The sequence below is a fragment of the Mustela lutreola genome, chromosome 8 (assembly GCF_030435805.1).
Source record: "Mustela lutreola isolate mMusLut2 chromosome 8, mMusLut2.pri, whole genome shotgun sequence".
NCBI lineage: Eukaryota > Metazoa > Chordata > Mammalia > Carnivora > Mustelidae > Mustela > Mustela lutreola.
Genome location: NC_081297.1, coordinates 141,620,179 through 141,646,880, shown reverse-complemented (window position 1 = coordinate 141,646,880; position 26,702 = coordinate 141,620,179). Strand labels below are relative to the sequence as shown.

Sequence of the window (26,702 nt, the reverse complement as noted above, 5' to 3'; positions counted from 1 at the left end):
GAGTGCTCTGTTTCCGTGACTCCCCCAGTAGGTGGGGGGGGGGCACCACTTTTCTTCCCCAGGCCTCCCCGAATCCGGTCAGGCCAAAAGTGAAGCTGTTCAGAGGCAGCTGCCAAGCCCACTTGCCCACGATGGTAGGTGAGGGCGAGCTCTGTTTGCTGGAGCAGGAGATGAGACCCAGAGAGGGTAGGGGGCTTGGGCATAGTCACACAGCCTGTGAGCGAGGCCAAGCTTTGTCCCAGGTCTGTGTGGCTCTAGGGCTCCTGCTGCCAGCATGAGCGGAGGTGGGCAGGCAGCGGCTGATGGTGGAGCCCCGGCCCTCGAGGTGCGGCGTGAGGGGCTTAGGCAGACAGAAGACCAGAGAGCCATGATGCCCAGTGGTACATTCAGCCTCCAGCGCTGGACCTGTCAGGGAGGGTCCCAGGGGAGGGCCCCCAGCAGCTCTGGCCCTATAATTTGGGCAATGCCCAATGTGGGCAGATGGGAGGGCAGGGGTCCTGCTGGCCCAGGGGAAGCTAGACCCGGAGGTAGGAGGTGACCTGAGACAGTGGCCTGCATCCACGCGTGCCCACCGTCCCACGGTTCCGAGGGGTAAATAATTGAAGGACAGGTCACACGAACCTGCCCGCGTCACAGGATGCCTTCCCCCGGGTCTGGTTACGCCCCAGATCGCATTCTGACATCCCTGGCTGGTGAATAATTAAGCTGCCACCTCCTCCCCAGCCGCCACCACCTGCGGCAGGGCCTCGGTCTTCAGGTCCCACTGCGCAGCTTTCTTCGCTCCCCCAAAGCAGTGGGCACTGGAGGGGACCGACCCCTCACCCCGCTCCCGGCCCTGCCAACGCCTCCAGTCTCCTGCCGGGCACCTGACTTGCAGCCCACTCTATGGCCCCAGAGATGGACCAGTTCTACAGGTCCACCATGGCTATCTACAAGGTGAGCATGTGGCCCGGGCCCCAGGTCCGAGCACCCCTTCCTGGGGCTCGAAGGTTGGACCGGCTTTGGAGGACAGAGGGTTAACACAACTGCAACATGTTCTGGAAAGGAAGGCCCAGGCCAGGCGGGGTTGTGGGCTCAAGGGTGGGGATCCCTGGGGGGCAGTGAGCCACCTAGCCCGGACGTGGCTTGTCCACAGTCACCCAGTGAGCGACAGGCCCACTGAGACAGCCTGCCTAGATGCTAGACCAAGGCAGGATGAGGCCCAGGGTGACTAGCAGGGGGAGCGATGGGGGAGCCCAGCAAGCCACCTGGCCTAGGACTGGGGCGTCCTCTCTCTCTCTTTCTCTCCCTTCTGAGCCCCTTATTCAAATTTTCTACCTCACTCCTGAGGGGTTGCCGCTGTCCCTATAGACTTTTATTGAGCACCTCCTGTGTACAGGACCCTTTCCCATGTAAGCCTCACGCACCCTGCCTGTAGGATAGAAAATAATCACCCCAAAGTGTAGATGAGAAGGCCAAGGCCAGCACGGTTAAAGAATCTGTTCAAGGTCTCTGAACTTCCCAGAGAGGCTTCCAGCGGTTTGAACAAAGATCCCAGTCTAAGTCATTGCCCCAGGCCCTCTGTACCCTGAGGGTACTCTCCAACTGGTTGTAGCCTGAGGTGGCCTGTGACCCTGCCACAGCCTTGCCGCCAACGGGCTCTTCTTTGATGAGGGCAAGATCTGTCCTTGCCCCCTGAGGTGACCGTCGGATGCCCATGTGTCCAGCCTGGTAAGGCCTGGACCCAATGCCGGGTTGGGGCACATCCGGCCAGGGGCAGCCACAGTCCACAAGTTTCCTCCCGGTGGGAGGAGGAGAGCCTTCTAGATGCATGGTCTTGGGAGCAGGTTCCCGCCTGGGCAAGCATGTGAGCAGGAGCTGGCATGGAACAGGGATTCGGAGAAATGACCTTGAGGACCCTGTTGCAGAGTCAGGATCTGGGCTGACTCCATGCTTCTGTGCAGACGCCCCTAGGGTCAGGCTCCTCTCTGGGGCTGGGGGGGGAGGCTCCCTGCTCCTGAGGCCCGGTGACTTGCCTCCGCCCATCCACCTTTCTCCCTCTCCCTCTCCCCATCCTCCCCCTCCTTCCCGGTGGCCTGGGGCTCCAGAGCATCACGGACCAGTTTAACCCTGCCCTGGAGAACCTGGTGTACCTCGGGAACAACTACCTGCGGGCCTTCCATGGTAAGTGTCCGGCCCCGGGCCCCCAGCCCCTACGCTTGCGCTGTCCCTGCGCACCTGGTCCCTCCACGTTCCTACCCACACCTTCACCCATACACACCCCACGCCCACCTCTGCCTGCTGCCCAGAATCCCCCTAGGTGCTCCCAGAGACGCAGTGCCTGGTCCTGGCAGCCTCCACAGCGCCAACTGCACACACCTCTGTACGCCACCCTGATGTGCCCTGTGAGCCCACTACTGCACCCAGGTCCACCTCGGCGAACCTGGCTTTACGCCGCAGCTCTGTGTCCTCACTCTGTCTGGTGCCCGCACCCACACGCCGACAGCCGCCCCTCCCCCATCTCCCAGCAACCCCGGCTCCACCAAGGCTAATCACCCTGCCAGGGCTTGCAACTCTCTGTGCCAAGGATAAGCCAGGGACACACCCAGAGCCGGGGGCCACCCAAGCCCTCCCTGCCTTTCAGGACTTTGGAGTCAAAGCCTGTTTCCCCCCACCCCAGCTCCTCCAGCCCGCCCTCCCCCCGACGCCCTTACACCTGTGCACCACACCACACCTGCCCACACCCTTCCGTGGGTACACACGGACGCCTGCGCCCCCCCACCCGTGATGGACACACACTGCCCTGGGCCCCACTCCACGCCTGCTTCCTCCCCTGGCCAACACCTAGCATCCACACACCCCACCCAGGACACCCCCCTTCCCAGATGCCTCTGCACCCCCCTGTCCCCTCCACACACCCTCGCCTGCCAGGAGGGGTCTCCAGAGGGCAGGGGCAGATGGAGGAGGGGCCGGGGCTACAGGCACCGCTTGTCCCCACGCAGCTCTGTCCCAGGCGGCTGAGGTGTACTTCAACGCCATCCAGAAGATCGGGGAGCAGGCCCTGCAGAGCTCTACCTCGCAGATTCTGGGTAAGGCGCTCCCCCTTCCACTAGAGCGCCCACTGTTGCTTGGGCCTGGAGGGGCTCTCCTCACAGCCCTGGGGCCGCCCGGGGCCGCCTCCTGCTGCCCAGGTCCTTCATCTCCCTGGTGCTCCCCCTCAGGCCCAGGGCCAGCCGGGCCCCCCAGCTGGGGATCCCAGACAGGGTTCCTTTTGGGTTCTTACCCGTCGCGGAAATCCCCCCAAACCACAGGCCTGGTGGCCCAGGGCGAGCCCAGGGCCTGGACTCCTGTTCTGGAGCCCAAGCCCCTCCCCGCCACTCCCTGGGGGGCTGTTCCGGTGCGGGGACAAGCATGGCCATCCTCCCAGAGCCATATGGGAAATCCTTGGACTTCGGCCTCCAAATGCCATCTCAGGGAGCCCCTGCGGCAGCTTCTGTCAGGGGAGGGGGGGTGGCAAGGGCCGCCCCCACTGAAGGCTGCTCTCCGTGCCTCCAGGGGAGATCCTGGTGCAGATGTCAGACACGCAGCGGCACTTGAACTCCGACCTGGAGGTGGTGGTGAGTAGCGCGGCCCTAAGGCATCATCATACAGGGGAGTGGGCCTGTTCCAAGGAAGACGCGGGCCCAGCCCCCCACAGCCTTTCTCAGGGAGGGCTCCCTGCGGCCCCTAGTGACACACAGGCACAAGTGTCCCAGGCACCTGCCAGGCCCAGGCTGTGCGGGGCATGTACACCTGCCACAGCTTGTTCCCGCCTCCAACAACCCCACGAGGCAGCCGCCACTTCTATCTCCATTCTACAGACTGGGAAACTGAGACTCAGATGGAGTCCCTTGCCCCCAGTTCCGGAACGAGTGCAGGAGCTAGAGAGAGAAAGGGCCCAGGTGCACACAGCCAGGCCCTGCTCCTCTCTGGCCCTCCAGCCCCTCCCTCCACGCTCCCAGGGAGCAGCACCTGACCTTGTCACACCCATAAGAAAACCCCACAGAACTAAACCCAGTCTCCTCAGTGAGGGATGCCAGGCTCTGCCGACCCAGCAGCCTCCCCGTGACACCCCCAGTCCGCAAAGAGCGGCCCTGTGCAGACACAGCCTGGTGTTCCCACCGCTGGGCAGGCTTCATGCTCAGACTAGAAGCAGCCCCAGTCTTGCCAGCCAGCGCTTTACGGGCCTCCCTTGACCCCTGGACAAGCTTGTAGCTTCTTCCAGACCCTAACGGATGCCTCTGTGCATTCTTAGCGCGCGGTGGTTAAGAACCCAAGCTCTGCAGCCCCAGTACCTGGCTTCTCAGCCCAGCACCACCTGCCCCTGACCGGTGACCTTGAACAAGCCTCTCTGTTCTTGGACTTATCCGTCTGTACAACGGAGACGATCATAACTACCGGCAGGACTCTTGCGAGGGGATTCACAAAACTAGCCGCCCTCCGCCCATCTTCACGGTGACGGCTGGCAGCAGGACCTGTTAGCCTGTCTCTATCCCTCCCAAGACTGGGAGCCTTGCAAGGGCTGGGGCAGGGCCTGGTCCCGAGCAGGGCTTCACCCGCTCTGGATGGAAAGAACAAGCTTTGAAAAGAGAGTGGGGGCTGGCCACGCGGGGAGGAGAGGAGAGGGCGTCCCCAGGGCGCGTGGGGCTCAGGAGGGAGCCAAGGATGGCAAGCTGGGATGGAGCCAGTGAGGGCCTGGTGGTGACAGGCCTTGGAAAGCTCGGGAAGAAATGTCAGCTCACTGTGACAGCACGCGGCTCTCAACCGTGTGTGTGGGGAACCCTTGGGAGTCAAGGTGCGCTTTGGGGGACACCAGAAAATACTCAGCAGTTTGGCTACCCTGTCGAAATGGGGAACAGTTGCAGGAGCAGAAAAACGTGTATCCATCTGCCCAGGATAAAAGCCTGGTTTGGGGCCCATCTCTGGGACACCTGCAGGCTTCGGGCTCAGCTATGCCCCGGCCCAGGGCTCAGGAGGGGAATCAGGAGCACAGCTCGTGCTGGCCGCCTGTGGCTTCCCATCCTTGGATTTGATGGCTCTCTGTGTCTCTCGTGGGACACCTGGGCTGGATGAGGACAAGTGTCACCCAGGCTGTCTCTGTAAGGAGAGCTGCCCTCTCTGGGCACCTGCGTCTTGGCTGAGACACCTGGGCAGGGCCCTCGGCCAGAGCCGGATGGGACCCAGCACCACCGACGCTGCCAGGCCCGTGGGCTCATTCATTCGACAGCTCTGCACCGCCGGGTGCTGGGCGCTATGGCAGGCACGGGGGACACAGCAGACAAAACCCTCGCCCTCCCCAAGAGAGGGGCCAGACAAAACCCAAGACTAACAACTGAGTATATACATGACAAGTTAGACATGAAACGTGCTCCGGAGGACAACAAAGCAGGGAAGGCTCCTAGCAAGTGTTGGAGGGCTGCAGTTTTTGACCAATATTCCAGGAAACTGCCCTAGGAAGGGGACACTGAGAGAGGCCTGGAGGAGGGGAGGGTGTTAGCCAGGGAGACGCGTGTGGGAAGGGCGTTCTGGGCGGAGGTAACAGCTCGGAAAGGCTAGCGGACGTGTGTGTGAGGGGACACTCGGCTATGACGAGAGCCCTGTGGTGTGGCCTTGACCTGCCTCTGGCCATTCTGAGTGTGCACAGCCGAAGAGCGACAGGATCTGACTTTTCTTAATTGTAAATGAAAACACAGAGAACATCTCGTTGAGCAAATTAGAGCTTAAAGAATCATTTTAAGGCAAACCGCCATCCAGGTCAGGAACTGTGCCCGCCTCCCTGGGAGCCCCTCCCTGTGCCTCTGTCAAAATCACAGCCCCTCCTCCCCACCTCCCTCCAAAAGTGACCACAGATCCGACCCTCCCTCGTGCTCCTTTGTAGCTGACCACTCGGGCATACATCCCTAGACGCTGGAGTTTGGTTGTGTGCCGTCTCTTTTTTCCAAATATGCCTTTGAGTTTCCTAATCAATAGATCCCCTTCTTTCCCTTATGACTTGTCTGTTGAAGATCCTGGGGCCCTAGGACTGGTTTTCCTGCCATCTGGAAACTCCCAGTCTCGCATTCCCGGGGTAGTTCATCTTGTTCCTCTGTCCTCTGGACGCAGGGGCTGGGTCAGACCCAGGCTCTTCCATCCCTCTGGCAAGACCGCAGAGGGCTCTGGGCTCTTCCATCGGGAGCCACGTCGCGTCTGCAGCCACGTGATATTAACGACCCCGGAGGCTCAGTGTGTCCAGACCCATCCCCACGGCGGGAGCTCATGGCTCTTCTGATGCTCTTACCCATTAACTGGGATATTTCTATACGGAGGCGCTCTTCCTTGTGTACTCTTTGCTGCCAGTGGCACGTTTTGTGTGGGAGAAGCAGAATCAAGGTTTAGTCACTCTCCTCACTCATTAGCTTTTAAGGTCATGAACACGCTCCCTGTCGTCCTTTGAAGGTGACCCATTGGCTGTAGTGTTTTCCTCGCACTTACTGTAAGTGGCTCAGCAGGGGGTCTCCTTCTGCCTCTGCCTCTCCCCCTGCTCATGCTCTCTCTCTCTCTCTATGTCTATGTCTCAAATAAGTAAATCCTTTAAAAATTTAAAAAAAAAAAAAAAAAGGAACCCTGATTCTCGAGGATACAGAGAATTAAAGCATGTGGACATTCCGGTCAGCTTCTGACATAGCATGTTGAACGTTGCTAACGAAAAGTCTGATGATCTATTTTTCCCATCATAAATCTACTTGCTTTCTCAGCCTAGATGCCCAGGATTTTTTCTTCTTTTCTTTTTCTTCAGTCCAGTATTTTTTCTAGACATGTCTTGGTGTTGACATGTCTGTCCATATTACCATCTGGGTCCATATTACCAGTCCCATGGTGTACTTTAGCAATAAGTAGTTTTAAATATTTTTTTCTTTTAAATTTCAGGAATATTATCTTGAATCACAGTTTTTAGAATGTTTTTGTTCTCTGTCTTTGCATTTCTTCTTCAGCAATTCCTATTATCTGTATGTTAGATCTCCGCAACTTATCTTCAACATCTGTCCCTTCCTCTTGGCTATGTTTACTTTTTTCCTCATTTCTTCCCCCCAAACACTTCCAGATGTTATTATTTATTTATTTATTTATTTTTAAAAAGATTTTATTTATTTATTTGACAGACAGAGATCACAAGTAGGCAGAGAGGCAGGCAGAGATAGAGAGAGAGAGAGAGAGGGAAGCAGGCTTCCCGTGGAGCAGGGAGCCCGATGCGGGGCTCGATCCCAGGACCCTGAGATCATGACCCGAGCCGAAGGCAGCAGCCCAAACCACTGAGCCACCTAGGCGCCCCCAGATGTTATGATTTAATACCTGGACCAAGAATAGAGCCCATAATAGAACTCCTATCATGGGTATATCTCTATATAAAATAATATATAAAAATATAATCTCATATATATTTATTATATATTAAATATATAATATCAACCTGAAATTCACCCCTTTTAAGTATACAATTCAGAAGTTTTTAATGTAGTCACAGAGCTTTGAACCCATTCCCACTAACTAATGTTAGACGATTTTCATCACCCCCTCCCCCCAAACACTCTCCCCATTAACGTTCACTCTCGCGTCTTTCTTTTCATTAAAAATGAGTTTTCCTCCTCTTTGGCAACCCACTGTCGGATTTCTGTCAAAATGGAGATTCATGTTTCCTGTTCTAGGACTTCACGTGACAGGAATTGTACATATGTTTTCTTCCACAACCTTCTCCTTCCCCCCGCATGATGTCTGTAAGATGGCTTCGTGCTGTCACGGATAGTGGCGCGTTGTCCTGTTTGATTGCTTTCTATGCCACCGAAGGAAGCTACCACAATTTATCTCTTTTTCTGCTAGTGGTCATTTGGGTTCTTTCCAGTTTGGGATTACTATGACTAGGGCGGCTGTGAACATTCTTATACAAGTCTTTTGTGGGTGTTTGTCTTCATTCCTCTTGGGTAAATACTCGGGAGCGGAATTTGTGGGACATGGGGTGACATATATTGGCTTTATAGGAAACCACAAAGGGCTCTCCAAAGTCGTCGTGCTAGCCGCAGCCCCGCTAGCGATCTGTGCAAGCTGCTGCTGCTTGACACACTTGCCGACGTTCTATGTTGTCCATCTTTGTTGTTTTAGCCATTCTCTGAGGTGCAGAAAGTACCTCATTGTGGTTTCATTTTGCGTATGGCAATGATCAAAGACTTTTAATGGGCTTATTGGACATTAGCACTTTGCCCATTCATATTTATTGCCCATTATATTTATTGTTGACTTATAGGAGTTTCTTATACTGTCAAGATATGAGTCCTTTATCAGATATATGCACGGTGCAGGATTTTTTTCCCCCAACCTATTGCTTATCTGTTCATTTTCTAAATAGTGTCTTTGATGAGCAGAACTTTTACATTTTTAGGAAGCCCAATTTGTCTATTTTATTGTTTTCATTTTACAAAAGGCAGAATCTGTTTTAACTCTGTAAACTACCTTACAATTCATGGGACTAATGCTATACAACAGCAAACACTACCTCTGCTAATTTGGCGTTTTTATTTTATTTTCTTTTAAGGTTTTATTTATTTATTTGGCAGAGAGAGAGAGAGAGAATGCACAAGCAGGGGAAAGCAGCAGGCAAAGAAGAGGCAAGCAAAGAGGGAAGCAGCCTCCCAACTAAGCAAGGAGCCCGAAGTGGGACTCGATCCCAGGACCCTGGGATCATGATCTGAGTGGAAGGCAGACCCCCAACCGATTGAGCCACCAGGCGTCCCTACTTTGACAATTTTAAAAAGTGTTTGTATCCTAGTTAAGAAATCTTTGCCCACTACCACGGCAAAGATACTCTAAATTTTCTTATAGAAGCTCTAAGTTCTGGAGTTCACATTTATTTCTATGATCTATCTTAAATTTGCTTTTGTGTATGAAGTGAGATAGAATTGGGGGTTCTTTCCCCCTGTATAGATATTCAGTTGTTCCAGCACCACTTCAAAAAGACTTCACTTTCCCCATTGAACTAACTTGATGTCTTTGTCAAAATTTGATTTGTTGTTTTATGTGTGGATCTATTTCTGAGCTCTCTACCCTGTTCCACTGATATATTTGTCTATTCTTACACCAATACCACAACTGTATTAATTGCTATTGCTTTATAGTGAGTCTTAAAATCAAACAGTCTAGGGGTGTTTGACTAGGGGTTGAGCATTTGCCTTCTGCTCAGGTCATGATCCCAGGGTCCTGGGTTCAAGTCCCCCATTGGGCTCCTTGCTCAGCAGGAAGACTGTTTCTCCCTCTGCCTGTTTTTCTCCTTGCTTGTGCACTCACTCTCTCACTCTCTGATAATTAAATAAATAAAATCTTTTAAAACAATCAGCTAGTCTAAGAATTTTGTTCATCTTTCTCAAAATTGTTTTGCATAGTCAAGATCCTTTGCATTTCCATATTTAGAATCAGTTTGCCAATCCCTTTAAGAAAACCTGCTGGAATTTTGACAGGGATTGCATTAATCTATAATTTAATGGCCATGATAGGGGCATCTGGCTGAGTGTAGAGCATGCATCTCTCGATCTCAGGGTTATGAGTTTAAGCCCCACATTAGGAGTGGAGCCTACTTCAAAAAAAAATTATAAATTCATGGTCATCTTAATAATATTGAGTCTTCTGATCCATGAACATGGTATACCTCTCCATTTATTTGTTTCTCATTTTCAGGGTAGCAGTCTTGCACATCTTTTGATGGATTTGTACCTAGATAATATGGCTTTTTTAGCTATTATAATTGGAAATTTTACATTTCATCCTCCAGTTGTTCATTGTTTGACCTGTCGCTCTGGCTCCTTTACTAATAATATAATATCAGCAGTGGAGGGCAAAAGCAGAAGCAGGAAGACTAATTTAGAGGGAGAGTTGAGATGGCTTGGGAAAGTGGCAGAAGTGGTGGTGTTGAGAAGAAATCAGACTTAATGTAAAGCCAGTAAGATTTTCTGATGGAGTGGATGTCAGTTGCAAAAGATAAGGGAAAGTCAAACTAACTCCAGCATATTGTCCTGATCAACTGGAAAGGTGTAGTTGCTTTTATCTGAGGTGGGAACTACTAAGTGTGGAACGGTTCAGGTGGAGGGGAGAGATCAGGGATTTCGTTTTAGACATGGTCAGTTTGAGAGGCTTATTAGAAAACCATCTGGAAAGGTGAGTATCAGTTGTATGTACATGAGGCTGGAGTTTGGGGTCAAGGTCTAGGCTGGGTTGTTTGTCTGGGAGTCCTGAGCATATGGACGGATGAGCTCATAGAGGGAGTGGGTGTAGGAGGGGAAAGAAAGAGGCCGTGGGGGATCAAGAGATGAGGGAGGGATTGCATTAATCTATGATCAGAGAGGAGATTAATCTATAATCAAGAGATGAGGGAGAATCGGCAAATGACAGAGAAGAGGTGGGGTGGATGGGGGAGGGGGAGTGCAAGGAAAACCGGGAGAGGGTGGTAGGCTGGAAGCCAAGGGAGGAAGGTGTTTCAGGGGGAGGAAATGTTCAACTGTGCCAAATGATGACCACAGGACTTGTCAGAGGAGTCCTGTGAGTTGACTTTGTGATGTGGAGTGTCAGTGATTTTCAACTAGAACTTTCTAATTGGAGTGGTGGGGCACAGCCTGACCGGAAGGGGTTCAAGAGTAAACTGGAAGACAGGAGTGGGTCAGCTCACAGGGACAATTCTTCTGGGTTGGGAGTTGGGGGGAAGTTTCCTGTATAGATGGCAAAAGGATTTCTTGCGAATTACTGGAATAACTCAAAACATAGAGCTCACAGTGTGTGTTTTCCACAGTGGGTCTGGGTCTGCTCTCAGCTTCTGTACTGAGGGGCTCACAGGACCTGCTAATGAAGTATATGCTGGGAGAGGGGGTGCAGGGGAGAGCAGTCTCTGTTCTGACCTGCTGGGAATTCCTCAGTCTGCCTGGGGTTGGTGACTTCCTTGTTTCAGAAGCCACCTGTTAATAGATAGTCCTATGGTTCCCCCAAAGCAAGAGCTCAAGTTCACATCAATTATCAACCCCTTAATAGATATTCTTCTGGAAGTTAATGAATACTTTCCATTGACCCGCTATTGCCTGGGTCTCATCTAATTGGTGATCGTAACCAAGCCATAGCAATGGGAAGAATTATAGCCCAGCAGCCTCATTCTAACACACACATCTACGGGGTGACTACAGCCCAGCAGCCTCATTCTAACACACACATCTATGGGGTGACTCCGTTTATACCCAGCTGGAAGCAGAAGGAGTGACATCTGAGTCATGGAAGGTGGCTTGCTCATAAGCCAGGTCTCCTAGGCAAGAGTGGGATGAATAGGGCAACCAGAATTAGGAAGAAGGGAAAAGTCCCCAGCCTGTCTGCTGCACTGATAGCATGAGCCCTTTAATCTGTATTTTAAGAACCTTTTAAAAAAGAGATTTTATTTATTTATTTGGCAGGAGAGAGAGAGAGAGTGAGAGAGGGAATATAAGCAGGAGTGGGAGATGGAGAAGCAGGCTCCCCGCTGAACAGGGAGCCCAGTGTGGGGCTGGATCCCAGGACCGCTGGATCACGACCCAAGCCAAAGGCAGATGCTTAAGGACTGAGCCAGCCAGGCACCCCTTAAGAACATTTTAAAAGAGCTCGTGCTCCCAGGCCTCTCTGGGAAGAACGCTCCCAGCCGCCCAGGGCTCTCAGCTGGGGTCAGGCTGTACTACCTCCCTTGCCCACCTTTGTGGCAGCCCCATGTCCCCCCAGCATTGTCTCCGCACACCAGCTCTCCAGGAATCCAGATGGAGTTGGTGCATCCGTTCTGTGGGTTTTGTGCATTTTAGATATTTTCCGTAGCCTTCAGTGTGGTTCAAGTTCGTCTCCAGGTACCACTCAGCATCTTTATGAGTGCTCTGGTTACAAAGTTGCCTGACTTCTGCGGGTCAGCTCCAACCCTGTATCTCCCATAAGCCCTGTTGTTCATTTTGGGCAATTTTGCAGGCTATGGGGATTTTCAGGAACACATGTTTGGTGTCTAAGCAGAAACCTTGGACTGCCTTTTCAGTGGGAAGCAGGGCCAGAGGAGGAGCAAGTGAGGTGCCCTGGGGGCTGCCCTGGAAGGTCCTGCAGGTGTGGGACCCAGTAGACAAGGACAGATATGGGGTCTTGGCACCATTCCTAACACCAATCCCCTTACACACACACACACACACACACACACACACACACCCTAGCAGCCATGGCTCAGGGTTCAAGGCATGGCCAGTCCTGAGGGGGCCACAAGCAAGCTCCCCTACAGACCAGTGGTAACCAGGGTTTCTGAAACAATTACGGGAGAAAAATGTAAAATTGGCAACTTTTATAATTGATTGGTTTTCCCTGAATACCAGAAGATTACCAGCATTCTGCTGGACAACGCTGTACCCCAAGGCACAGAACCCCTGCCTCCAGCACAGTGGGGACCCCTGTGGCAGCAAACCTGGCAGCATCCCCCGCTGGTTCTGTGGGGAGGGCAAAGAGGGTACAGACAAAGGAGGTGAGGTCCCCTGCAGGATGGGGGACACTCCTTTCTGCTCCCTGTGAACCCAAGGGCAAAGTGTGTAGCTGAAGGGTTTAGATCTGATGTCCCCACAACACACAGTGACCCAAGGAATGCTGATGGGGGGCGTCCAGAGGAAGGTGCCAGGGGAGCACCAAGGCTCACAGAATCAAAGCTCTTTGGGCTTAAAAGGCTGGACCTTCAAGAGCATCTAGCCAAGACCTTCCTGTTAGAGATGGGGAAACTGAGGCCCAGACGGGGGCAGCAACTTGTCCAAAGTTTAGAGCAAATTGGAGGCAGAACCAGAATTCTGAGGCCATAACTCTTCTGAACCTGAGTCCAGCAGCCTTCCCCGGCTTTCCGGTCACCCAAATGGTCAGCCTCCTCCGTCTCACCTATCGTGGAAACCAGCCAACCCTCAGCTAAGACCTCAACAGCTGTGAGCACTTTCACTGGGTCAGGGCCCTGCCCATGGTGCTGGGGACACAGAGAAGGGTCAGATGAAGTTCATGTCCATAGCAGCTTGAGAGGCTATGACCGGGGGCCCAGCAAGAGATTCTGTCCTGTGGCCTATGACCAGGGGCCCAGCAAGAGATTCTGTCCTGTGGCTAGAGGAACGAAAAGTAAACAAACAAATATATATACATTCCAGAATCAAAATGGGAGCACAGTGGATTCTGCTGGTGAAGTCAGGGAGAGTTCCTGTAGAGGGGGCACGGAAGCTGGTATTTGAGGTCTGGTAGGAAATTCTAGGTGGCAGGAATGGCATCATCAAAGCACAGACTGGGACTAAGACCCAGAAGACTCTGATACCTTTATGGAGGGTGTGTGGCCAGCCGTCTACTGCACGACCTGTTTGCATATCAAACCATTTAATCTTGCCTCCAACCACGTCCTTGACTCATGTCCATTTTCTCCGACAATTGGGCAGGTGCCTGGTGTGTTAGGAACACAGTGGGCTGTATTAGACTCGGCAGCACGAGGGAGGCCGAGGCCTGGGAATGATTAGGACCACCCTGATCACCCCCACCCTGCACTCCACACAGGTGCAGACATTCCACGGAGATCTGCTACAGCACATGGAGAAGAATACCAAGCTGGACATGCAGTTCATCAAAGTAAGTATGGCCACCACCTTGACCCCCCCCCCCCCCTCAGCCCAGCACAGGCAAGACAGCCTCTCCCCATTTGGTGGATGAGCACACCAAGCCCCGTGCTGGGCACTGACTGGCGCCAGGCTGTTTGTGTTTCCAGCTGAGCTCCCCGGGGCCCTGTCCAGTGTTCTGACCAGTGGACCCGGAGTCTTGAGCTCTTTGACATGGGGGTCTCCCTCCTCTCTCCACCCTCCCCAAGGACAGCCGCCAGCACTACGAGAGGGAGTACCACCACCGAGCCACCAACCTGGAGAAGTACATGTCTGAGCTGTGGCGCATGGAACGCAAGAGGGACAAGAATGTGCGGGAGATGAAGGTGCAAGGGCTGGGGGGGGGGGGGAAGCCAGGCTCTGGGGGGGACCCCTTGACAATGTCCTGAGCTCCCTCGCCCAGCGCCGGCCCAATTCCAGGAGGGCCTCCTACCCCATGCTCTGTGGTGAGCATAGCGAGGGAGGTCAGCCGGCCCCGGGTGGGGGGGCACCCCCGGCCCTCAGGCCCACCTCAGCGCTGATCCTCGCACGGTCACTGCCCGGCTCTCCTACTTCTCGGAGAAAACCTAAGGCGGTCAGCCATGCTGCTCCTGATCTCCGTAGCTAGTTCCCCAGCAGCCACGCCCTCCTCTGCTCCCTCCTGCCCCCGCCGCGCTCCCCTTCCCCTGGCGAGGGCCAGTCCTCCTCCCAAGCTCAGGACCCCATCCCCGGCCTTGGTCTCCAAGACTTCCATCTCCTTTACTAAGCTCTTGTCCCTCCTGTTCAGAACCTCCTCTCCCAAGTAGGGACTTCGATCAACTTGTCCACATTTCCTTAAACTAACCCCCCTGGGCCCCTCTCCGCGCTTGTGGGCTGGGGGCAGAGGGACGGCTCAGACACCAGCCCTGCCTGTGAGAAGGGCCCGGCTGGGCAGACACAGAGCTCAGGGTCCGGAGGATGACGATGCCCGTGAGAGGTGGGCCTGGGAGCTCCGAGGAGCTGGGTGCTGCCGGGAGGGCCTCCAGGAGGAGACTCGGCTGGTTCAGGAAGGACAGGAGGCTTCAGACGGCGGGTACTCTTGGACGGTGGGATGAAGCATCCACTCGCTGCCCCCAGCCCGAACCCGCTTCTCCCACAGGAGAGTGTGAACCGGCTACACGCACAGATGCAAGCCTTCGTGTCTGAGAGTCAGCGGGCAGCTGAACTGGAAGAGAAGCGGCGCTATCGTTTCCTGGCCGAGAAGCACCTGCTGCTTTCCAACACCTTCTTGCAGTTTTTTGGCCGGGTGAGCTGGGGCTGGGGGACAGCTGGTGGAGCCGTCCTAGGGCCTGGGCGCTCTGGGAGCTGACTTCCCTAGCTTCACCAGTTTCCTTCTGTGTTTCCTCTCTGTGGGTATTCATTGTTTACTCTCCCTATCTCTTCGGCTGTTTCTGTGTTTATCTGTATCATCAGATACAAATTTCTTCATTTATTCCTTCATGATTTTTATTTTATTTTTATTCTCACATTCACTAATTCATGCCTTTATTCACTCATGTGCGAACCATTTCTTTTTTCATTCCTGCTTGCATAGACTCGCCATTTGCAAATTCATCAATTCATAGATCTAGTTATGGCCTTTTTGCTTTTATCTTATTGTTTAAATCCTCTGTGCTATTGCTCTGTTCCATCTGCTAGACCAATCAGATTCACTCATTTCCTGTTGGCTTTCCAGTGCATTTTGCTTTCTGTATTTAACTACCATGTTGTTTGGTGCTGTTGGGTTTACAGCTATCATACCTTCTCTGTAAATGTCGCCATTAATGTATTTAACATCTCATAACCCGGCCTGATGCCTTTCATTTCACTTTGTCTGAGATTAAAATCACCCTCCTTTCTCTTCTGTGAACACTTTTTTTATTATTTTTTTCTAATTTGATTTATTTATTTGACAGACAGAGATCACAAGTAGGCAGAGAGGCAGGCAGAGAGAGAGAGGGGAGGAAGCAGGCTCCCTGCAGAGCAGAGGGCCCGACGTGGGGCTGGATCCCAGGACCCTGGGATCATGACCTGAGCCGAAGGCAGAGGCTTTAACCCACTGAGCCACCCAGGCGCCCCTCCTACTGTCTTTTAATCACTCTTCATGATGACCTCACCTCGTGACCCTCATGATAACATCGAGTCATCTCTTGTGTTTTCTAAAATATATTGACACCCCCCAGTGCTACTCTGTCCATGGTGGTTCCCCCACCTCTTAAGATGAGGCCTGGGGAAGGATTTTCCTGCCCTCCGTGGCACTCTAATACGTGGCCTTACTCCTCCCCTTATCCTTCCTGACCCCCAGCTCTTGATTTTGCCAAAAAACTTCAGGACTTTCAGGTCTAGACTCTCATGAGTCCTTTCTTTGCAGCATGATCCTTCTATCTTGAGAAACTGCACTTAGACCATGTATAGTCCCAATGCCCGGTGCACGGCCACTCGTACTGATGGTTCACTAAACACGTGCTGATACTACCGTTTTCACTCTTCCTTTCCCGCTGTTTTGAGGTTTCTGTCTTGATGAACTGAATGTTTTCTGCAGACGTGCCTCCCGAACCCACACATACATGCAAGTCTCACTTTGACCCCGAGTGCTGAGCGGCATGTCGGTGGGTTGAAGAGCTCCAGAGCTGTGGGCTTTTTTCCCTGGGATCCAAGAGGACGTTTCCCGTTTTCTGGTGTTCTATGTTGTGTGTGTGAAATCGGGTGCTGGTCTGTCTTGTTTCCATCTTAAGTTACTGCCTCTTTCTCTGGATGCTTGGAGATTTTCTTAGAGTCCTGGGGACTCAGCAATCTGTCTGGGTGTCCCCTACATGAGTGCCTTCGGGTGTTCCCCACTCTGTGGGCTCAGGTCTTTCTTCAGGCCGGGGAGCTGTTTCCTCTTCTGTTTCTTTAACTATTCTCTCTGCCATCATTCCTTCTCCTTCTAGAACTCCGCATCTATGACCTCCTCCCTCGCCACGTCTGTTTCATTTGTCCTTGTTCTGCAGTTTGAGCTCTTTCCACACCCCCCCAACACACACTGTATGATTCCATTCATATGATCTCGGCTCGGCTGACATCCTCCCGCGGTCCCCACCACAGCCAGCCCCCGGCTCAGGGCTCAGCCTTCTCCTCCAGCCCCTCCTCTCTCCCAGGGACTGATGCTCCAGGGAGAACTGCCTGTTCTTTGAAACAGTTCTGCTGCTGTGTAATTCACAGGGCGTCCAGTCCCTCCGTGTAAAGCGTACAACTGAGTGGAGCCTCGTGTATTCACAGACTTGGGCACCCATCACTACAATCAAGTTTAGAACACTTGCATTCCCCCTAAACACCCCAGACCCCTTAATGATCATTCCCCAACCCTCCCCTGTCCCCCCACAACCCCCACTCCAGTCCAGGCCACCACGATCTACATTCTGTCTCTGGAGATGTCCCTCTTCTGGGCGTTTCATATGAATGGAATCATACAATGTGTGGTCCTTTGTGACGGGCTTCTCCCACGATGCATTGCCGGGAGCAAGATTCTTCGTGTTGGGGCACATATCCATCCTTCATTCCTTGTTGCTACCAGATGCTATTCCGTTGTCTGGAGACATCTCATTTTATTCATCCATTCATTGGTGGATGGACATCTGGGTTGTTTCTACTTTGTGCCTGTTATAAATAATGCTACAGTGGATAGATGCAGAAGTTTCTGTGTGGACATGTTTTCATTCCTCATGGCTATAGGGGAATTGGCTTGCTGAGAATCGGGTAGCTCTGTGTTTAAATATTTAAGGAACTTCCAGACTGTTTTCCAAAGTGGCTGCACCATTTCACGGCCCCACTGGCAGCCTATGAGCTTTCCAGTGGCTCCGCATCCTTGCCAAAACTTGTTATTATCGGTCATCTTGATTCTAGCCATGCTAGTGGATGTCAAGTGGTATCTTATTATGGTTTTGATTTGCATTTCCCTGATGGCTCGTGATGCTGAATATATTTTCTGGTACTTCCTGGCTATTTAAGTACCTTCTTTGGGGGGAAGCTCCTTTCTACTTGTGTCCTGGACAGTTAACTCTAATATTAAGGGGAGTGTTGACTCCTCCCCTGGCTGCCTCCTGCTAAGTGATCCCCCCCTCTGGAGAGGGCTGTGGACTGAATGATCCAGGCTTCCCCTAGGTATGAGGCGGTGGGGGGAACAGGTATTGTGTTGACCCAGCTGGACTTTAGGACACGCAAGATCAAACTCCTAAGACAGTCAAGCATAAATATTTACCCATCACTTTATCTATAAACAGAATGCACAAGATTTGGAGCAAGATTTAAAGAAGGATGAGGGCTGGGCTCAGCAAGGGGTCGCTCTCTCATACCCAGTCCCGGCTGAGTCCGCGTCTTGTCAATAACATACCTCCGCCCACCTCACCCTCAGCTTCTCCAGGTTTATTGGACTTGTGCAAGCCTAGCTTCAGGATAAATTCCTAGGAACAGAATTGGCAACTCCAAGAATTTAGGCATTGGTTGTCCCAGTTTACCCTTCTGCCGGCCATGTAAGAGATTCCCTTCTCCTTGACAACAGTGTGAAAGCAAACTTTTCAATCTTTGCTAGTCAGCAAGGTAAAACTGGCATCTCCTTGTGGTTTTATTTTATACTTTTCTTATAAGCGAGACAGATCTTTTCATGGTTCCAAGCCATTGGATGTCCTTTACTAGGACATGTCATCTTATTTTCCTCCATTTTTTCTTATTCATTTCTAGGAGCTCTTTATATATTACTGAAATTACCCCTTTCTTGGTGATGAGTTGCAAATATTTCCTGTTTGTCATTTATCAATTGACATTGCTTACTGTAGGTTTTGCCGTGTTGAAAAAATTTTTTATTTAGTCAAATTTATTAGTCTTTTCTAGACTATGGGGTATGTAGCATACTTAGAATGACTCTTCCGCTCCATAAATGTTTTTAAAACTTCTCCCGTGGTCTCCTTGTGGTTTTGAAAGCCTGCACAGTGTTTCTTCCCAATGACAGGTGAAACCTCCTGGAGGCAGGGCCAAGGGAAGACAGGGAAGTTGGATGCTGTCCAGGCTGGGGCTTGGTGCTGTGGCCTTTACCCCCAGAACACCCTAGAACCCTGGCAGGCGCTTTCCACTGAATGTTCTCAAACTGGACAAAAACACTTTTAAAAAAATATGGTATGCAAAACCTAATGTTGTCTTGCATACTGCTTTTGTGGTCAGCACACAAAGACCTTCGGAGTTTTGGCTTTGTGCTGTTTTGTTCTTTAGTTAAGCAAGGCAACCAAGGGGGTGTCTTACTAATGACCAATGGGACTAGTTGCTCCTGTGATGTGAGTGGCTTCTGTTTTGCTGCCTGAGATCCCTGTGAGATTTTTACCAGCTGGGCCAGACAGAAGGGAGGAATCATGGAAAGGTGCTGTCACAGGAATGACTCACTTACTATCTCTAGGAATTATCTAGCCCTGGGAGGGACAATGCCTGCAGGATTGGTAAAGGCCCAGGATGTCAAAACATCATCAAATACAGAAACTTAAACACATGATTCATGTATGTAGCTGGTCTGCCATTTAAAGCCCTCCCAGCCCCAAGTTGTTATGGACTGTGTGGTCAACAGCTGAGTTTCCCATCCTTGAAAGTACTCAAACAGAGTTAGATGCCCATGTACCAGGGACACTAGGGACGCTTATGTAGGCTAAAAGGAATAGGCTGGGAAAACTGTATTTGAAAGGCCTCTTCCAGGAAATGACTCAAACCAGCTTTTGCAGCAAAGGTACTTAACACTTGAGTTACTACAAAGTTCAAGGGTTTCAGGTATAGCTGGATCCAGGAGCTCAGGTCTTTGGAAATTTGCCATCCTCTCTTAGTTGTAGCTTCCTGTGTTGGCTTCACTCTATTTTTAGCAAAACCCATGAGGTCCAAGAAAATGTTTTTCCCAATTGTCCCAGGATAAGTACTGGAATTGGATTCCTTGGTCACAGTTTCTGGGCAAGTGCCATCCCTGAGTCCATCACAGTGGCCAGGCCTGGGTTCTAAGCCTACCGATGTACCAAGCAGTGGTAGAGGCTGGCCAAAGCACACAGACAGAAGGGGCTGGAGAAGCACCTCAAGGAACACCTCAAGGAAAACTGAGGGACCTTCGACAAAAGAGGGAGAGGGTTAGACAGTGGGTGAATCCCAAGTGACACCAAAGCTATCTCTAGCTCCTTCCAGCTGGAAAATCCAGTTATCCTCCGCTTGCGGGGGCGCCCGAGTTCCCAGGTCTAGGATGCCGCTTCTGGGGCCCCAGGACTCTGGGGGCTGCTGGGAGCCGGCTGACGCCTGTGTCCCCACGCGGCCAGGCCCGGGGCGTGCTCCAGAACCGCGTGCTGCTGTGGAAGGAGCAGTCGGAGGCCAGTCGCAGCCCGTCGCGCGCCCACTCCCCGGGCCTACTGGGCCCCGTGCTGGGGCCGCCCTACCCCTCGGGCCGCCTGACGCCCACCCGCCTGGACATGGTGAGGCCCTGGGCGCCCCCGCCGCCGCCGTTCGCGCCCCCGCCGGTCCCCGCACCCTCCGCGGCGCCCTGGGGCCTGCGACCCTCCGCCTGGAGCCTCCTGCCCCCCAGGCTCCCTGTCTACGCGGCGCCCCCGGGCCGGGCTTTCAGTCCCGGCGCGATCTGGCCGCCCCCGTGGTGGTTGAGCCGCCGGCCCGTGAACCCCTACGCCACAGACGTCCGGGATTGGGCGTGGGGGCTGGACTAGGGCGCAGCCGCGGCGCCGCCCTCCCTGCCCCACCCTCCCCTGCCCGTCTCCCCTCGCAGCCCCCGAGGCCCCTGGCGGAGTTCAGCTCCCCCCGCAGCCGGCACGGCTCGGGCTCCTACGGCCCCGAGCCCGTCGAGGCGAGGTCCGCGTCGCAGCTGGAGCCCGATCGCCGGTCGCTGCCCCGGACGCCGTCCGCCTGTGAGTGGCCCCGGAGCGCAGAGGGAGGGCCGGGGACCCGGGGCCTGGGAGGAGGCACGGAGGTGGCGCTGCAGCAAGAGGGACGGAGGGTGGCCGCGCCGCGCCCCCCCCTCCCCGAGCGCCCACCCACTGCGCTCCCCCTCCCCACCCCGCAGCTTCGCTCTACACCAGCGGCAACCAGCGCTCCCGCTCCAACTCCTTTGGCGAGCGCCCGGGCGGCGGGGGCGGGGGCGGGGGCGCCCGGAGGGTCCGCGCCCTCGTCTCGCACTCGGAGGGCGCCAACCACACGCTGCTGCGCTTCTCTGCCGGAGACGTCGTGGAGGTGCTTGTGCCAGAGGCCCAGAACGGCTGGCTGTACGGCAAGCTGGAGGGCTCTTCCGCGTGAGTGGGAGCCCCGGGGGGTAGGGGCGGGGGGGTGGTGGTGGAAGGGAGCCCCCCCCCCCCCCCCGCCCACGGAGGTCTGGCAGGCTCCCCTGCCCCGACGGTGACTTGTCGCCCTCGGTCCGCCACCTCCACTCCCGGGACCCAGACAATTCTCCCCTTTCCCGCACCCACCCCGGCCGCCCTCCGGTGTCCTCATCCAGCCAGCCCGGATACAGGCCCTTGGGAGGAAGGGGAAGGTTCTCTCACTTGGAGGAACACTGCGGGAGCGCCACCGCTTGGGCGCTTACTGTGTGCCCCACATGGAGGGAGAAGCAGCTTCCTGCCTGGGCCCTGAGAGTCCCTGGAGGGACGGTGGACTTGGAAGCAGGCTCCCCCCAGGCCAGAGCCAGAGGCCAGGCTGGGAGCTCACAGGCTGAGTTTCAGTCAGGGGCAGGGAAGAGCCGTCAAGATTGCAAACTGGGCTTGGCTTTGACACCAGGAGGGGAGGCTGGAGGCGGGGAAGTACGCGGTGGTCACTGCAAGGTTGGCGGAAGGCAGGGGTTGAAAGCCAAAAAAGAGTGTGCAAGGGTAACTCTTCTGCCAAAGAGAAAGGGGGCGGTGGGAGCTTGCTGGAGCCCGCAGTGACCCCCACGGGCCTTATGGGCAGGAGACTGCGTGGTGCCGGCTGCCATTCCTGCTGCAGCGTATGATACGGGTGAATGAGGGCTTAGAAGGAGGAGTCAGCAGGTGCCCATGAAGGTGATCGCAAGGATGGCGGCGGGGGTCAGTGGGCGGGGCACAGGTAGAGGGTTGGGAGCGCGGTGCGGGGCTGTGGGCAGCGGGCAGGTAGAAGGCGGCCCGGCCTGGGAGTTGGTTCTGTGGGCAGGTGGATGCAGGTCGGTAGGCGGGGATGAGCCGAGTGGTTGCGGCTGGGCAGGTGCATGGAGGTGGGGTGCACCAAGGGGTGACTAGAAAGGTGTGTGAGCGAATTGGTAGGGGGCAGCCAGGTGGACAAGAGCTGATGGGTGGGTTTGGGGACCAGTGGTCCGTGGGTGGTTGGCCACAGGGTCGTGGATGGGTGAGGCGTGGACAGAGGGAGGATGGCAGGGGACTACTGGACCAATACGGAAGCATGGGCTGGCGGGGAGAGATGGCTACAAACAGCAGGGCTCAAAACCCCTGCTTTGTGGACCCACAAAGGTAGAGGCTGCCCTGAAATTCCCCACAAGTGGCGTGGAGTGGACTTCCCCGGACCCGAGTGTAAAACCACCCAGACCCGCGCCCTCCCCGGTCACATGGCTGTTCTGTCCGTGCCTCACCGGGCGGAGAAGGAGACGGCAGATTTTGGCAGTAGGCCCTTTCTAGTGAGAGCAGAGGTAAAACATAAGGAAATGGTTTTATTCCGTCAGTTTGAGTGGAAATTGCTTCCAGTTACCTTTAGGTGAGAACGTTGTTGATTGCGTTTTGGGGTCTCTGGGGGCTTTTTGGAGAACACTTTCCCAAGGGCTCTGCAAGAACCTGAGGGGTCCCAGGGGTCTGAAAAAGCTGAGCAACATGGGGCGTCTGGGTGGCTCAGTGGGTTAAAGCCTCTGCCTTCGGCTCAGGTCATGATCTCAGGGTCCTGGGATTGAGCCCCACATCGGGCTCTCTGCTCGGAAGGGAGCCTGCTTCCTCCTCTCTCCCTCTCTGCCTACTTGTGATCTCTGTCAAATAAATAAACAAAATCTTTATTTTTTTTTTTTTAAAGATTTTATTTATTTATTTGACAGACAGAGATCACAAGCAGGCAGATAGGCAGGCAGAGAGAGAGAGAGGAGGAAGCAGGCTCGCTGCTGAGCAGAGAGCCCGATGCGGGACTCGATCCCAGGACCCTGGGATCATGACCTGAGCCGAAGGCAGAGGCTTAACCCTCTGAGCCACCCAGGTGCCCCAATAAACAAAATCTTTAAAAAAAAAAAAAAAAAAAAGCTGAGCAACATTGATCAAAGTGCCTCTCCCACAGCCCCAGGCTCTCTAGAGGTGCAGTAGTGAGCCTCCAGCCACACAAAGACTCCAAGAGCAGCTGTGGGGGCAGAGCACGGAAGGGCACGGGGCTGGCAGTCAGGCGCTTCAGGCTCAGGCGCCCCTTCCTCTGGGCTCGTACATTCTCCTGTGGTCCTCAGCCCCTGCCCTGTCCCCTTCCCAGTCACCCTTACGGTCATCCGTTTGCACATCTGTCCGTCCACTGGGCTGGGTGCCTCTGGGGCGGAGGAGCTGTGCCTGGCTGTCTGTGGGCCTCACGGGGTGGGTGCTCCACGAGCAGGGAATGAAGCGCGTTGCCGCGATCCAGCCCCTGGCAGGAGAGGAGGCTGGGTGGATGGGCTTGCATGTCGAGAAAGATCTCAAGGGATTAAATGAGTTAGTCAGGGCAAAGCCCTCCAAGCCAGGCCTGGCACACAGCACGGCTCCGGAGCTGCTCTCGGGAGTGCGGCTGTGACCACTGTCTCTGGGCCTTTTGTTTATGGGCCCCTCTGCCTGCACCCCCTCAGGAGCGGCTGGTTCCCCGAGGCCTATGTGAAGCCCCTGGAGGAGGTGCCCGTGAGCCCCATTAACCCCTTGAACCCGGTGACCTCCATGAACCCGATGAGCCCTATGAATGAGCTTCCTTCCAGGTACCTGGCAGGGGTGGTGGTCCCACTCCCCAAGGGGATATCTGTGAGTGGCTGTCCTCAGTGGGCGCAGCCTCCTTTGTACCCTGGAAGAGGAGGTCCCCCCCCCCCAGGAGAAAGTCATTGCATCCATCCCTCTGCCTCCTCTTGGGACTGACTTCAAGCATGTGTGGCCTCCTTTTACCCGGGTACAATGGAGAAGGCTGCGGGAGGCCAGCAGCATGGGTTGGGGTGCAGCAGGGGCCTAACGTTTGACCCCCTTCCCCTGCCTCCCCCTTCTGGACTCAGATCCTACCCGCTCCGGGGCAGCCACAGCCTTGATGACCTCCTGGACCGGCCGGGCAACTCTACAGCCCCCTCGGAGTACTGGGACGGCCAGTCCCGCTCCCGGACCCCGACCCGCATCCCCAGCCGCGCCCCCAGCCCTGCACCCACACCCCTGCCTGACAGCCGCCGGAGCAGCATGGGCAGCCCAGGGGTAGCCAGTGATGTCAAGGTGAGCCCCCCCCCCCCCCCCCGCCCCGGACACACCTAGCCTGTCCCCCCAGTCCTGGGCTCATCCGATGGGCAGGGAGACTGGAGACCAGGTAACCCTCCCTGCTTGGCCACTGGTTGGCTGGCTGGCAAGGGGCCTTCCCACCCCAGCCTCAGTTTACCCATCTGCAGGGAAGGTGTGGGACGGACTTCTGAGTCTAGGGAGGGGGACAGGGACTGGAGCCCCCGTCATCCTGCTGGGAGCCCTGGGACAGGGAAAGTCCTGCCCTTCCTGCCTCCCAGGAGAGGCAAGACCAGGATCCTGGGTCAAAGCTGGGACCAGAGCTGACTGGGCAGGACCGGGGTGAGGAGTGGGGTGTGGGGAAAGCAGCTGGAGCCTGGGGGGTGGTCCTCTGGCCCAGGCTTCTCACGTCTGGAACCCACAGAACTCTGGGCTTCAGGACACCCAGTCTTGTTTCCCAGAAGCCTGGCGCTGCCCGGGGCCACGGGTCTAGTCCTCGGCCTTCCTGGAGTGGAGAACGGCAGAGGCAGGGGCTCCCCGGCCCCCTTCTCCCCTAAACCTGGCCCTTCCTCCACCCCCCACTGCAGAAACTTATGTCCTGGGAGCAGCAGCCTCCAGAGCTCTTCCCTCGGTGAGTTCTAGGACGGGAGCTGGGGGGGACGAGACTCAGAGGAGGGCTGTGGGGAGAGACGACGCAGGGGTGAGTGGATGTGGCCACTGGGGGCAGGAGGCACGGGTGGGCAGCTGAAGACTTGGGCCTCTTTCACCTTGACCTCTCCCCTCACAGGGGCACGAACCCCTTCGCCACGGTAAAGCTGCGTCCCACGGTCACCAACGACCGCTCGGCGCCCCTCATCCGCTGAGACGCCTTCCTCCGGCAGGGGGCTGAGGTCGTCCCCCCACACCCGTCCGGGGGCTGCCCAGAGCTGGCGGCAGCAGCAGCAGCAGTGGACCCGAGACGCCGGGGTCCTGATCCCGGGGGTGGCTACCCCGCCCCAAACCGTGCCCGCAGCTTGAGCAGCTCCAAGAGGGCTGGCCTGGGGTCCGGGGCCTTCAAAATAAAGCAGGCAGGGGCGCCTGGGTGGCTCAGTGGGTTAAAGCCTCTGCCTTTGGCTCGGGTCATGATCCCAGGGTCCTGAGATCGAGCCCCGCATCTGTTCCCTGCTCAGCGGGGAGCCTGCTTCCTCCTCCTCTCTCTCTCTCTCTCTCTCTGCCTGCCTCTCTGCCTACTTGTGATCTCTGTCTGTCAAATAAATAAATGAAAATCTTTAAAATAAATAAATAAATAAATCAGGCAGAACTGGGGGACAGGACCATTTCTTCCCCTCCAAGGGCCCCAGGACTGTCCCTGGGGGCCTGCCGCGTGCACCCCAACCCCCTCCCCCTTCTCTGCCCCAGTAGGGAGGATCCCCTGTACACCTGCTTCCCCACCCCGCATATGTCGTCCTGTTTAACTTTTGTAAACGTGAGAAATAAAGCAAGAGGACAGTGCGCAGGACTGGTGGTGTCTGATTTGGGGCACAGGGGTGGGAGATGGGGCTGGAGGCTTCCCGCTGGAGAATGGGGTCCAGGAGGTCCTGAAGGTCACCTCGCTCCGCCTCGCTCACGCACAGCCCCTCACATAGCGCCCATTTGAAGCAAATCTTGAGGTCTGCCCTGAAGCCCTTAGGCTGTGTCCACCCACCTCTGGCCCAGACTGTGACACTCCAGGTTTCCCAGGAAGTGGGGGGGGGGGCTCTCCAGAGGGGGAGGGGTGGCAGTGGCCAAGGTCTGGGACCACCAGCAAGTCACCCTCGAGCAGCCAGGGACACAGCATCCTTTGTTCTGGCCCCTCCTGCCCTCTCAGTCCCAGATTAGCCTGATCCAGCCAAAGCCTCAGAAGCCCCTCCTGGAATGTGGCCTGGGGGTGTGGGCAGGCGAGGCACTGAGGTGAGTAGGCGGGTGGGGTCTCTCCAGGGCAGGGTGATGCCCCCAGGACCACTAGGAGCCCCCTGTCCCCCAGAGTAGGGCTCTGTGTGTCCTCTGCCCAGGAAAGGGCTCCTTATCTAGCTCTGCTGGGAGGGCCCGAGACAGGGACCCCCCTGTGAGGTCCAGCGTGGCCCTGCGCTGCGGTCAGTGCCCTGCCCCTTCTCCCTTTCCAAGCAAAAGCCTCTTAGAGGGCTGGGGGTGGCACCCTAGGCCCGAGGCCTGAGGGAGGGAGCTAGAGCTGAGAGGCCAGCGGCTGATCTCCAGGTAACTTGGGGCCTTCGGCTGCCGTGCCCCCAGAAGGCCAGGCTTCCCAGGAGGAGCCAGCAGGGCAGCCCCTCCAGGGAGGCCTCAGGAGATGTGAGGCTGGACATTCAAACCCACCGGAAGGCTCAGGTGAGTGCAGGGGAGAGCTGCCCGACTGCCTCCTTGTCCTAGTTCAAGTGGTTGCAGCTGTGGTGAGGGGCCAACAGGCAGGGAAAGCCAGAACCTGGTCCTGGTGAGAGAGGGTCAGAGTCTCCGATCCCCACTGGGCACCTGGCACTGCCCAGGGCCAGGAGGGAGACCTAGGAGCGGAGGGGCAGCAGGAGGGAAGGACGCTCCTTCCCCAGCTGTGGGCTGGCCCACCCTGCCCGTGAGCCCC

General features: G+C 55.3%; 1 protein-coding gene across 1 annotated transcript; it reads left to right on the top strand.

The window, feature by feature from the left end:
- Position 1: 1 nt before the first annotated feature.
- BAIAP2L2 (BAR/IMD domain containing adaptor protein 2 like 2) lies at positions 2-25,585 on the top strand. Its single transcript, XM_059186959.1, has 14 exons — positions 2-936; positions 2,088-2,163; positions 2,982-3,068; positions 3,535-3,596; positions 13,585-13,656; positions 13,892-14,008; positions 14,800-14,946; positions 19,991-20,143; positions 20,449-20,587; positions 20,743-20,968; positions 23,479-23,601; positions 23,887-24,094; positions 24,682-24,725; positions 24,882-25,585. Exons 1-14 carry the CDS (start codon positions 886-888, stop codon positions 24,955-24,957), a joined length of 1,581 nt encoding a protein of 526 aa, XP_059042942.1. The 5' UTR covers positions 2-885; the 3' UTR covers positions 24,958-25,585.
- The last annotated feature ends 1,117 nt before the right edge of the window (positions 25,586-26,702 follow it).

Coding starts and splice junctions, on each gene's coding strand:
- BAIAP2L2 (XM_059186959.1), top strand. CDS start 886: ATGGCCCCAGAGATGGACCAGTTCTACAGGTCCACCATGGCTATCTAC. Junction 20,588..20,742: donor GCCCCGGACGCCGTCCGCCT/GTGAGTGGCCCC, acceptor CCCACCCCGCAG/CTTCGCTCTACACCAGCGGC. Junction 23,602..23,886: donor ATGAATGAGCTTCCTTCCAG/GTACCTGGCAGG, acceptor TTCTGGACTCAG/ATCCTACCCGCTCCGGGGCA.